We start from the raw sequence: 12,589 nt of genomic DNA, 5'->3' as shown, positions 1-12,589 counted from the left end.
CTGTTTGAGTTGCTAATTGAACTAGCCACTTTTTTCATGGAACATCATCTTTACTTGAAAGAACAACTGACAGACAAATTATGGCTATTCAGTATCTGGCAGATGTTTTCACAAAAATGAGCAAAGTGAGCTTATAGCTTCAAGAAAAACAACTTACAGTATTCATTGCTAATGATAAAGTTTGAGCTTTAAAGTGAAGATAAGAACTTTGGAAAACTTCTATCTACCACTGTGAGCTTGACAGACTTCCAATATTTAAGATTTTTCTGATGAACTTATGTGGTGATGCTAACTGTGAATTTTTACTGTATAATCAAGTGTGTCAGCATCTGGAAGATCTACGTAACTCAGTGAACTAGTATTTTCCAAATGACCAACACACGATGTTACAAAATCAGTAACGTCCAAGGGTAAGACAGACCAGTGGATTTTAACGTAAGAGTAAGAAGTTTACTAAGTGATTTCAGATTCCATACTGCAACTAACTTTTTAAAGAAACTATGGAGCTTGGGCTTATATGGTATGATATGGTATATCAAAGTAATTTTTATAATTATCTAAAAAGATTATTAAGTGTTCTTCCCTTTTTCAACTGCCTATTGTGTGAAGCTGGCAATTCTTCATATACTTCAACCAAAAGAGTATATCACAAAAATTGAGAATTCACCTATCTTTTCTAAAGCCAAATATTAAAGAGACTCAAGAAAAGTGTTAAACATGGCCATTCTTCTCACCAATTTTGGAGGGTTTTGAAAAATCAGTTCTCTTTGGCTGGAAATTTATGTTTATATAAAACTCCTCTATTATTGCTATTTTATGAATTAATATTTTTAAAAATTCTTACTTGTTTAACTTCTAAAATGGTAAAAGTTGATAGAAACCTGCAAATAAGGCTTTTTGAGGGTCCTTATTTTTAACTGCATAAATGGGTCTTGAGACCCAATGCTCTGAAAATTTCTGAACTAAGGCCATTACAACCACATATATTTTGTCTTTATTTAGTAGGTGCCAATATAAAGATTGTTTTCATTTGATCTGTAGAAGGGGGAGTCTTCTTCATACCTGTCTTACTAAGATGGAAAGGACAGTAAGTAAATGGATTGTGTTCTCTAGTTTAAAGTCTACAAATGAAACACAATTTCCAAAAATATTTCTGGTAAAAACAACAACAACAAAATATCCTTACTGAATGCCTATTATACCCCATGGACTATACTAGGTGCTTTCCATTTACCCTTTAATCAACTTTGAGATCTGTATTAAGGCTGAGAGAAGCTAAAGGGAGGTCCTAAACATAATACAAATAGTACAGATTTCACTTTGAAACATCTGCGTTAAAGTCATTCCCTTGAATGTTAAGCTATTATGTCATGTAACTCTAGAATGTTTTCTTTACATAATGAATAGTAATCCCTACTTCTATGATTGAGAGAAATGAAAATACAAGTAAAAGTATATATACAGCAGATGCTGAAGAAGTTAGTTCCCTTTAATCAAACTTCTCCTCTGTTCTAAAACTAAACCTGTGAGTATCACAATTATCACTCAAGGTTAGATTGGACAAGCTCTCATTTCATTATTATAGGCCTCAAGTAGATGAATGCTGTTTCAGCAACATTAAAAAATACCTTAAGGACCCACAACCACTATCAGATACAAGAGATCAATGTTTAAAAATTACCTACACATTTTTTTTCTAAAGTATTTTCATTCTTTTAAAGCTAAATTACTCCTACAACTCTTCCCAATCTTGTTATATTCACATCTGACATACTAGGCTCTATGAAAAACAAAGATCTTGATATCTCTAAGAAAATTACCAATGAAGCAATTCTGAAATTGGTTGCCTTATAAACTAGGAAAGCTGGCAGAAAGCACAATTATTTAATTCCCAACTATATTTCTATCAGATATTTCCTATTGTCACATGCCTGGACTATTATATGAAAAATTAGACAGTGGTTATTTTAAGTATAGCAAATATGTTCCAAGATTTGTGATGAGAGAGGTCAGTCTCTAAAAGTTAACAAGACTTAATAGCTTAACAATGCCTTTCACTCTGTACAGTTTAACAAATCACCAAGGCCATTTCTAAACAACAAAACAGCTGATCAATTTATTAAACTCTTGCCAACCAAGTAATTTTTTCCTAAAGTTCAAGCTGACTTCATATTTCATGTTGCGTGGACGATTATAAGTTTCCAATTATGTAGTATTTTAATATTCTTTTATTTTTAGGGTAATCATTTTTCTCAAAGCAGTTTTTATAAAATCTAATTATTTACCTAACAAAACTTATGCTCTATTCAAACCTGGATAATCTCAGAACTTCTATAAAAATTATGCAGGTTTATTAGAAAGTCTACAAGAGAATTTCCCCTCTACCTCTCTACATTTAAAACTTAAGCTAGATGAACTTGGTCTGCTTTATTCTGACTCATTTTTTAATTTGAAATTTGGTCAGTACCCATTTCCTGTGTTAAACTGTGCATACCCTCTCTATGGTTACTATCTCAAACTAATGATGATCCTTCATCACACTACATAAAAGAAGCCACACCTTGAATACCATCTGACAGTTCCTATAAGTTATTTTAAAAGGGTATTGACATACACCTTCTTTAATGCCGTTATCTTTCAAGAAGTTAGCATGACCATATTTTGGAGGAGCCAGAATTGTAGAATAAATGATAGGAATGAATATCAGATTGAAGGTCATATAATTAGTTTCAATTCTAACAGAAATTCTTACTTTAGAAGGGTCACTAATTCCCTGTTCCCAAACTATCTTTCAATGGGCAATTCATAGCTCTACATTAAAAATGTTCCCATAAATTTTAAGTTCAACGTAAGATATATGCACATGGAGGAAAAAACAAGGAGCCAACTGCAAATAAGGAAGCAAGACTATCAATTCCACTAAATCCTATTAAATCCCCTTCTTCCTCCTAAAAAGAAAAGCTGAAGGTGATAAAACACTCAGAGAATTGCCAGGCACCTTTCTAACATTAAACCTATTAATCTTCACAATAGGAAGTAGATGTCAAGTACCTCTAATTTTACAGATGAAAGAACTGTAAGATTAACTGACTCTCCCAAAGTCACACACAAAGTTAGATATTAAACTAAATTCCAGGATTTCGTACCCATAATTTGGAACCAAACAATGTTAGATCAAACCAAAAATGCTAGTTATCTCACTCTACTTGCTCTCCTCTATATCAGTGCTGTCCAATAAGGTAGCCACAGCTGCAGCTGAAATGGAGCTAGTCCAAACTGAGATATTCTGTTAAGTGTACAAGGCCAGATTTTGAAGACTTGTATGTAAAGAAGAACATGAAATATTTAATTAACCATATTTGAGGGGGAAGAAATGGGCATAATTAGTATTTTGAGGGACACAGGCATGTATATAATTAATAAATACACACACTAGGGCTTCTAGGGCTTCCCTGGTGGCTCAGACAGTAAAGAATCCACCTGCAACGAAGGAGACCTGAGTTCCATCCCTGGGTTGGAAGATACCTTGGAGGAGGGCATGGCAACCCACTCTATTATTCTTGCCTGGAGAATCCCATGGACAGAGGAGCCTGGCGGGCTACAGTCTATAGGGTCACAAAGAGTTGGACACGACTGTGCGACTAAGCACATACACACATAGGCCTTCTAATATTCTCCAAGGATAATAAAAGATGTTTTTATTTCATTGCAGGCATATGTGACAGGATAAGTGAGGAGAAAGGATGACTTTCTCTTAGAATCATATCCCATTTCTTTAGGTGGAAACATGAAAACACTCATATTCCTAATGCACACACAGTTATCAAAGTCACCAAAGGATGCCCATAAGGCAAAATGAACTTCTCAAAACATTTTACTTAATGTGTATTTACAGCTATTTTTAAAAAATCACATAGCAAATATGGTTCTAATATAGAATCAGCCCTTAATCTTATTTTGACTAAAATAATAAGAGATACACAGTGAGGGGAGAACATGAATTTAAAAAATAAGGATCACCTAAAAACAGCTTGGCAATTCCACAGAAAGTGACACATAAAGTTACCATACGTGTAAAACCAAAGAGAAATGAAAATGCAGGTCTACACAAAAAATGTGTAGATGAATATTCAGAGCAGAATTATGCATAATCATTAAAAAGTGGAAACAATGCAAATATCCATCAAATGATGAATGAACGAACAAAAAGCAGTATATGCACACACTGGAATAGTCAGCTATAAAAAGGAATAAAGCACTAATACATTATTTTTACAATACGTATAAACCTTGAAAACATTATGCTACCTGAAAGAAGCCAGTCATAAAAGATCACATACTGTATAATTCCATTTATATGAAATATTTAGAATAGGTAAATCTAAAAAGACAGAATGACTGTTAGTGAGTCTGGGTTTCTTTTGGAGGGTGATGAAAACGTTCTAAGACTGACTGTGCTGATGGCTGTACAACTAAGTGAAAATACCAAAAATTTGGGTGAACTGTATAGTATGTGAATTACATCGCAATGAAGTTGTTTAAAAAATAAAAAGCAGCCAGAAAAGTAGAAGGGAAAGAAATTTGAAGGACTGTCAAGCATTTAATTGATATTTCTCTAGATTTTTCTAATTTTGCCATATTTAAGCTTTTAGGTTTTGTAATTTGTGATTTTCCCCCCTCATTTTAAATATTCATAAAAGTCAAAATTTTTTTCATCACATCATTACACTACTAAACAATGAAAATCATAAATTCTACATTTAAATGGCACGTTCAATAGCATGTGAATCATCTCAATAAAGTTAAAATTCTTTCATTAAAAAAAAAAAGTATTATAAAAATTATGCCTGATGTTAACCTTAAAAGAATCACAGAATTAACCAGATAGTATTTAAGTCCCTCAAACTAGGAAACTCACTGAGACAGCATTAACTGCCTTGGAGAGTAAATGGCTTTGTGGAAAGCCCCCCAAATAGTCACTATCTCAATCAGGCAAAAGCTCAAAGTTCAGAAACAGATAATGGGAATTTGAAGATTTCAGTTTAAAAAAGTACAAAAAAATAAAAAATACTACTAGACCACCTTCTTTTAAAAGCTAAACTCTTGATTCAGATGCAGAATGGAAATATTAAAAAAAAAAAAAAAAAAGGCAAACAAAAGAACCCCTATTCACCTAGACTCGTAAAACTGAAGGGAAAAAGTCTATCAAAAATGTTTATAGGTGTTATATCTGTTAATATATGTTAATAGGTGTTTTAACTCACACACCTTATGTACCTTAAGAACCTCAAAAGCAGCTGTTATCTAAGATAATGAAGGGTTTTTTTTCACCCTTTTAGAATAATAAAATGTGATGGTGCCATTCCGCAGCCCACCCCATCCCCCATTACCACCACCACCGGCAGGTGGAGGGAAAGGATACTGTAGACTAGAGGAAGACAGCTTTGAATAACCCTTTGGACTTTATAGATAAGAATGCAGCTGGTGGTCTCTCAGGAAGGGGTAAAAAGATTTGTGAACAAGCTGACATAAGGGTTATCCTTTGCCAGGAAGAGCGCACACCGTGAGCCACATCTTGCTCATCCACATCAGCTATATCCACAGTAAAACACAGGCCGCTGGAAGGCACTGTTAGCATCACCAGGAAGGCCTCTCACGCCGGGGGTGTTTTTTTTCAACGGAGAAGTTGACTCCTGTAGTTTGGATATTGGGGGGAGGCAGGGGTAAAGCGGGAGTCGGAAAGACCAGAGAAAGTGCCTTTAAGTGGAGACGACTCGGGCCTCGCTGAGGAACTTCCGAGCCCCACTCGGTCGCCACACGCTAGTCCCTCCTCCCTCCCCACCCTCGGCCCCAGACGTCGATGCGGGAGCCAGAACCGGAATCTCCGCCGCCGCTCCTGGGCTGGGGGCGCAGGCGGGCCGGGGCTGCGCGGCACACGCACGCCTCCTCCACACTCGCCGCGCCCGGCCTCCCTGCCGCGAGGCCCAGCCCCTTGCAACCGCGCCGGGCCGGCTCCGCGGGGCAGGCCTAGGCCGCGCCAGCCGTACCCCGGCACCTCGCTCCCCGCGGAGGCGGACCAGGCCCGACACAAACTTCCCGGCGCGTTAGCACACGCGTCACGGACGGGCCGGCCCCCAGCGCCATTCCCCCGCGGCCCGGCGGCGGCGGCGGCTCCCGCCCCTACTCCCCACACTCCGAGTCCCGGCAGAGATCGACCCGAGGCCCACGGCCCTCACCCCGCCGGCGTCCCCGAGTTTACCTCCAAGTCGCGGCCTTTGTTCTTGAAATTCTTGAGCCGTTGGTTGTCCAGTTTCTCGTTGTCCGCCATGGCCGGGCCGGTGACTCCTTCCCCCGCCCGGGCCCCGCGGGATCCGCCCCAACCACCACGCCGCACCGACACTCCCAGGAACCGGGCCGCTGCCTGAGCTGCTGTGCCCGCCGCTTCCTTCCTCCTCTCACCTGCCTCCGCCGCGGTCTTCGCTCTCCCTGCCCGTCCCCCCCCGCCCTAACCCCAGCGCGACCGCAGCTCCGGCGAAGACAACTGCGGAGCCGGGCGGCGGCAACGGCGGCGGAATGTGCTGCCGGCTGCGAGGGGGAGGCAGCCTCGATCTGAGGGCCCCGGCGCCGCGGCCACGCCCATCGCCGCCAGTCCCGCTCGCCGATTGGCCAACCAGACTCCGGTGCGCGCGACCAATCAGAAAGAACGATGGAGAGCGGGGGCGGAAGAGCGAATGGAAAGGGGAAGCGGGAGACTCTGGGAGGAAGGGGCCGCGGGATGGGCCCGGAGGGGAGGGGCTGTGGCGAGGAAGAGCAGGGAGGGACCACGTGCCCCCGGAGCAGGGGGGAGGAAGCGAAAGAGAAGTAGGAGGCTTAAAGGAAGGCGGGATGGGGAAGGGGGAAGGAGACGCCCGGGAACGAGTTGGTTTGTTCTGGTTGTAGGGCCCGCCCCAGAGGTCTGGAGTCCCCGGGCCGAAGCTCAGTCAAAGTACGTTCTTTTCTTCTTCGGTGCGTCTTCTCTCCTAGGGCATTCTTTACGCGCTCCTGGTGCTTTACAGGAGATCTGCGCCTCGGTTCCATCCCGGATCGGGACAGCCCCCTATTCTCAATCGAGCTCCCTACCCTGGCAGGGGTCTCTGCTGTCTGGGGGCCCGGCCTTGGGGGCTGGATTGGAAAGAGTGACTTGCGTTCCGGAGTCGCAGCGGAAAGCGGGAGGGTCAGTGGCTGGAAAAGGAAAAGGACGCTTTAGAGGAATCTGATTCATCCCCTCTGACCAAGTCCCGCAACAGGTGGGAACTAGGGAAGCGCTGATTTATCCTGTGGTTATTCTTGTGTTGTTGGTTAGTTGCTAGGACTTATCGGACTCTTAGGGGCTTCCCTGATGGCTCAGTGGTAACCGTATAGGACTCTTGGCGACCCTATGGACTGTAGTCCGCCAGGCTCCTCTGTCCATGGGATTTCCCAGGCAAGAATACTGTCGTGGGTTGCCTTTTCCGTCTCCAGGTGCTCTTCCCAGTCCAGGGATCGAACCGGTGGCTCCTGCTTGGCAGGCGGATTATTTACCACTGAGCCACCAGGGAAGTCCCCCATCCTCCAAGATACTTCGTCTTGTAAAGTTAAAGGAACTTCTCGGCCACACAGTACTAACTTCGGAAAGGCGGGAACCGTGGCACCTGACATAGGAAATGTAATATTGTGACTCTGTTGAGAAGGGAAAAGAGTTCCAAACATACACATCTCTAACAAAAATGTTATTACCAGAGATAAAAATAACACAATCTACGAAAGAATGTACTAAAAGTACTTAAGAAAACGGGAGACGGAAATGGTTTGAAAATATATTTTAAAACGTTTAAAATGAGAATAATGCCTTTAAAGTCCTCAATACTTAGTATGCTTTCAGCTACCTAGGCAAACAGAAGCTGTGCTTGGAAACAATTCACACTGTACGTTAACGTGAATGTAAATTCAGTGCCGATTTTAAGTTTAAAATGATGTTCATTATAAATTTTATTCCCCATAGAACCATTTAATTGAAGTAACATTGCACACGGTAGCACTGATGTCTTCAAACTGAGTTTAGAATAAGAAAATTCAGTTCAGAATATCCTACTCCTAAAAGAAGGGTGTGATCACAGTATCCACTGAGAGAGAGGCAATACAAACAGGAAATAACCACAACTTGTAATTTTGGTCTTCCGTATTTGTTTAATGTCTGTCTAAGGTGCCTCTCCCTCTCTAGACAATAAGCTCTCTGAAGTCAAGGGCCGTATTTGTTTTTTCTCTATATTCCCAGCACCTCGTGCTTGGCACCCTTAGTATGCACTCAGTGACAAGTCAGGACCTACAGCTAAACTGTTGTGAGTGTATGTTTCATTAAGTTAAGAAACAAGCTAACACTTCTTGATTAAAAATGTTGATTGAGTTGTTACAGTTTCTAATCTACACTGGGTTCCTTCTAAGAATTCTTAATTTTGTATCATGCTCATTCTAGGGTTAAAGTTAAGGGAGTAGATTCAGACATAGGCTTCAGGGCAAACCCCCTACATGTTTAGGAGTTGGAACATACTTTTCTAAAATGAACAATTATCCTTAATTATAAGGATAGGTAGTCTTTCTGTTGGCCTAAATTATTCATTTGAAATTATCCCTACCCATTGCCTCTCACTTTACATGTAGTTCTTTCCAGATGTGTGTGTGTGTTCTAAGACACTTCAGTAATGTCTGACTCATTGCGACCCTATGGACTGTAGCGTGTCAGGCTCCTCTATGGGATCCTCCAGGCAAGAAGACTGGAGTGGGTTGCCTGTGTCTTCCCAACCCAGGGATCAAACCCTTGTCTCTATGTCTCCTGCAATGGCAAGTGAGTTCTTTACCATTAGCGCCACCTGGGAAGCCCTCCTCTTTACAGATAGAAGACATATAATTTATAAAAGGGGTACACTGTTTTCCCTGGAGTTAGTAATAGATCTAAATGCAGATTGGCAATCTAATTGGCAAGATATGGTAGCTCTAAGCATAGTTAGGAGGTTTCAGAAATTTAACTTGGAGAACTAAGGAAATAGTAAAATGCAGCCATTAATATCATTTCAACATAGATTAATTAACAAGTGTTTTTGTGTATATGAAATATAATTATAACCAAATACTATAAGACTTCTACACAAGGCCTATTTTTTTTTAAATTATGAAAGTGTGATAACACATTTACAGGAAACTTGGAAAATACAGAACAAAGTTACACATAGTTCTACTACATATTACAATGTTTTAATGAAGATAAATTAGGATTTTTAGTTGGAGTTTCAGTATCAAATTCTCAAAAATTAACAAATAGAAAAGTAGAAAGATATACTAGACTTGAAAAGCACTATGAACCAATTCCACATAATTAAGATTTATACAATTTTCACACAACAGCAGGATACAAATTCTATTCAAGTTCCCATAGACTATAAACCAAGAGACACTGGAACATATCCAGGGACATAAAGTGCAAAAATTTCATGGTCTAAAGGTATTGAAATCATACAGTCTATTCTCTTATCACTGTAGAATTATGTTAGAAATCAATATCAAAAGATATTTGAAAATAAACCACATTTACCAAGAGAGATCTTTGACTTAGCCATTGAAGGCCCATAAGACCTATTTTTAAATAGGATATTCAATATCAGGTACTTAATATCCCGACATTATTACTTTGGTATAAGAAAAGTCTAAAATATTGTGGAGATATTAACTTTCAATGTGTTGTGAAATTCTCTTCTTAGAGTCACTTTCTGAATAAACAAATTTATTTATTTTCTTTACTATTTCTCTGTTCTGCAGCAGAGATTTGTGAAGAGGATTTGTGAAGCTTTATATGGTGTTTTAGTTGATCAAATGTAATTTCAAAAATAATTATAATTGATCATAGTTTCATTTAAGCAGTTTGGAGTATTCTTATGATACATACATTAAATTGAAGAATGTAGAATCCCTCTTTAATCTAGAGTATGGATCTTATAGTTTGTGTTACCATTTGGGGAATTATGTGCAATTTCTTGAGCAAAACTCTAGGCAGTATTTGCTGAAAGAAGAAGCAGCTTTATATGTTGCTAAATCTTTTTTTTTTTTTTATGTTGCTAAATCTTAATTAAAATGTAATTTATATTTTTTTATAGTTGAAGTGGTTCTTTTTTTTTTTTTTTTGAGAGAGAGAAAAAAGCAGTGAACCTTTGTTAACACAATTTTATTTTCTTAGGAAAACAGAACTGATCAGGTATTAGGGGACTTTATTTATTCCTCTTTATTGCCAGGATTTTTCAGACTTGAGTTTTTCAGACTTGACTTCTTATTTTGACTCAGGGCTCTGAATGGTAAGAGATTAAAAGGCTAGCTGTTGATAATAATCTGACTGAGAGAGATGAGCCATGAGCTTTTCTTAAGTTAGATTTTTGTTTGTTTTAAAGCTTAGTTTTTACTAATTATTAATAATTGGAGAAATGCTCATAATTCATGTGTACAAATTATTGATTATTGGTAAATATCTATTTGTATTGCCATGAGGCAAACATCCATAGACTTTCTAAAATTTTTTCACTTGCTTTTTATTTTGATCTAAATATTGGGAAAATGAAAGGATACGTACTCTTCATTTTTAACTTTTAAAAAGTAAATAAAACAGAAGGAGCCACTTGAATCAAACAGTCAAGGATACTGATTATATGACTCAGAGCAGTGCTTCTCAAACAGAGTTCCCCAGATCTAGATGTTAGTAAGTGTTCCTTAAACACACATACACACTTTTGCTGGCCTAACAATTTTAGGAACTTAGTAGGCTGGGGGAAGTAGGAACTTCAAGACATTAGTGTTAAGCAGAACATTATTTGGAAACTTGAAATAAGTGAACCTAGAAGGGTCACTATCCCTCTTCATTAATTTTGTGTTAAATTTTGTGTTAATAACACCAGTTTGTAAGTATATAACACCTAGAAGGGTCACTATCCCTCTTCAGTTATTTTGTGTTAAATTTTGTGTTAATAACACCAGTTCGTAAGTATGATTTATAAATGATTGGTATTTCAAAAGTTTGCTTGAAGATTAGTTCTTTGAAATATGTGCATAAGAGCATGGTCATGACTAGGGAGTAGGTGTTCAAGTTAGTCCACAAGAGCTTATTTAATTTATAAAGTACTTATATGAATGACATGGAACCCAGTGACAATATGTGGCAATAGTTCTATAAGGAAAATATTTGGATTTATAACTTTGGTTGGGAGGAGCACATTCCTTGTCTTTACCTCTATGCACCAGAAGCTGTGTTAGGTGAGAAAGTTACAGTGTTGTTTACATGTGCAATTACATGTATCAGAGATTCTGCAAATCCATATCTTACCCAATGTTAGGGGAGCCTCAACTCGCTCTCACTAGTCAGGCTTCTATGGCTTTCATTAGCCCTAACTAGTGGAAAGGAATGTTCGGATTCTAGGGGCTGAGAAATAAGGAACTGGCCCAACCTTTTGCCCCAACTCCTATCTTTTTTTTTGGTGGGGGGTGCTTTTATTTTTTATTTTTTAATAATTATAGGTTCACACGTACTGCCAAAAAAAGTACAAGGAGGCTGTATATATTCTTTACTCAGCTCCATCTCCTCCCCATGGTAGCATCTTGAGTAATGATAGTACACTAGCCAAACAAGAAAATTAATATTGATATAATTCATAGAGCTTATTCAGAGGGGAGGGGAATCATTAGGATGTAAGAGCTATAGAAAGGATCAGGGGTACCTATATACTAGAGCCTCTTATAATCCTGTGCTTGAAGAGAATTTTATGATATAAAAATTGCTACCAGGAATTCCCTGATGATTGGTGGCTAGCACTCTGAGCTTTCACTGCCAAGGGCCTGGGTTGGAAAATATTAATAAGATCCCACAAGCTTTACATTAAGACCAAAAATAAAAAATTAATAATTGCTACCAAATATTTAATACCTATCATATTCTAGGTCTAGGTGTTCTATCTATGTGATGTATCTTATTATTATCATTGTTATTTGCATTTTTACTATTATAAGCGTAACAATTTTTGAGCAACTACAGGGCAGGCAGTCTTCTAAGCAATTGATAATATTGACTCATTGAATCCTCACAACAACCCTATGAAGAAAGTATCTCATTACTCACTTTATAGATGAGAAATATGAAGCACAGGTTTAGTAATTTGCCCAAGATCACACATTAAATAGAAGAGCTAGCATTTGAACTGAGCCAGACACTGGAGCCAACACTGCTGAGTGCCATGTAGATACATAGACTTCAGTGTTCATAGTAACCTTTCAAGGTAGACATTGTTTCTGTTTTCTATATATGGAACCTGAGGTTCAGAAAGGCTAAGCAATTTGCTCAAGATCCTATACAACTAACAATTATTGGAACCCAGTTTGATTCCAGGTCTGACTAGTTGCAAACTCTTACTATTTCTAGTTTGCCATTGGTATCTTGGGCTTCGCTGGTGGCTCAGATGGCAGAGTCTGCCTGCAATGCGGGAGACCTGGGTTCTATCCCTATTTGGGAAGATCCTCTAAAGGAGGGGATGGCAACTCACTC

The 12,589-nt window shown here is 39.0% G+C and overlaps 1 protein-coding gene across 1 annotated transcript in view; it reads right to left on the bottom strand.

Annotated features, from left to right (window-relative positions):
• KPNA4 (karyopherin subunit alpha 4) overlaps positions 1–6,633 on the bottom strand; it is a 62,117-nt gene extending 55,484 nt beyond the window's left edge. Inside the window, exon 1 of the mRNA XM_061417179.1 lies at positions 6,260–6,633. Coding sequence (XP_061273163.1) covers positions 6,260–6,328 — 69 coding nt within the window. The 5' untranslated portion in view covers positions 6,329–6,633. The remainder of the gene's footprint in view (positions 1–6,259) is intronic.
• Between the last annotated feature and the right edge of the window lie 5,956 nt (positions 6,634–12,589).

The sequence above is a fragment of the Bos javanicus genome, chromosome 1 (assembly GCF_032452875.1).
Source record: "Bos javanicus breed banteng chromosome 1, ARS-OSU_banteng_1.0, whole genome shotgun sequence".
Lineage (NCBI taxonomy): Eukaryota > Metazoa > Chordata > Mammalia > Artiodactyla > Bovidae > Bos > Bos javanicus.
The sequence above is the reverse complement of the archived record's forward strand: the minus strand, read 5'-3'. Positions and strand labels throughout refer to the sequence as shown.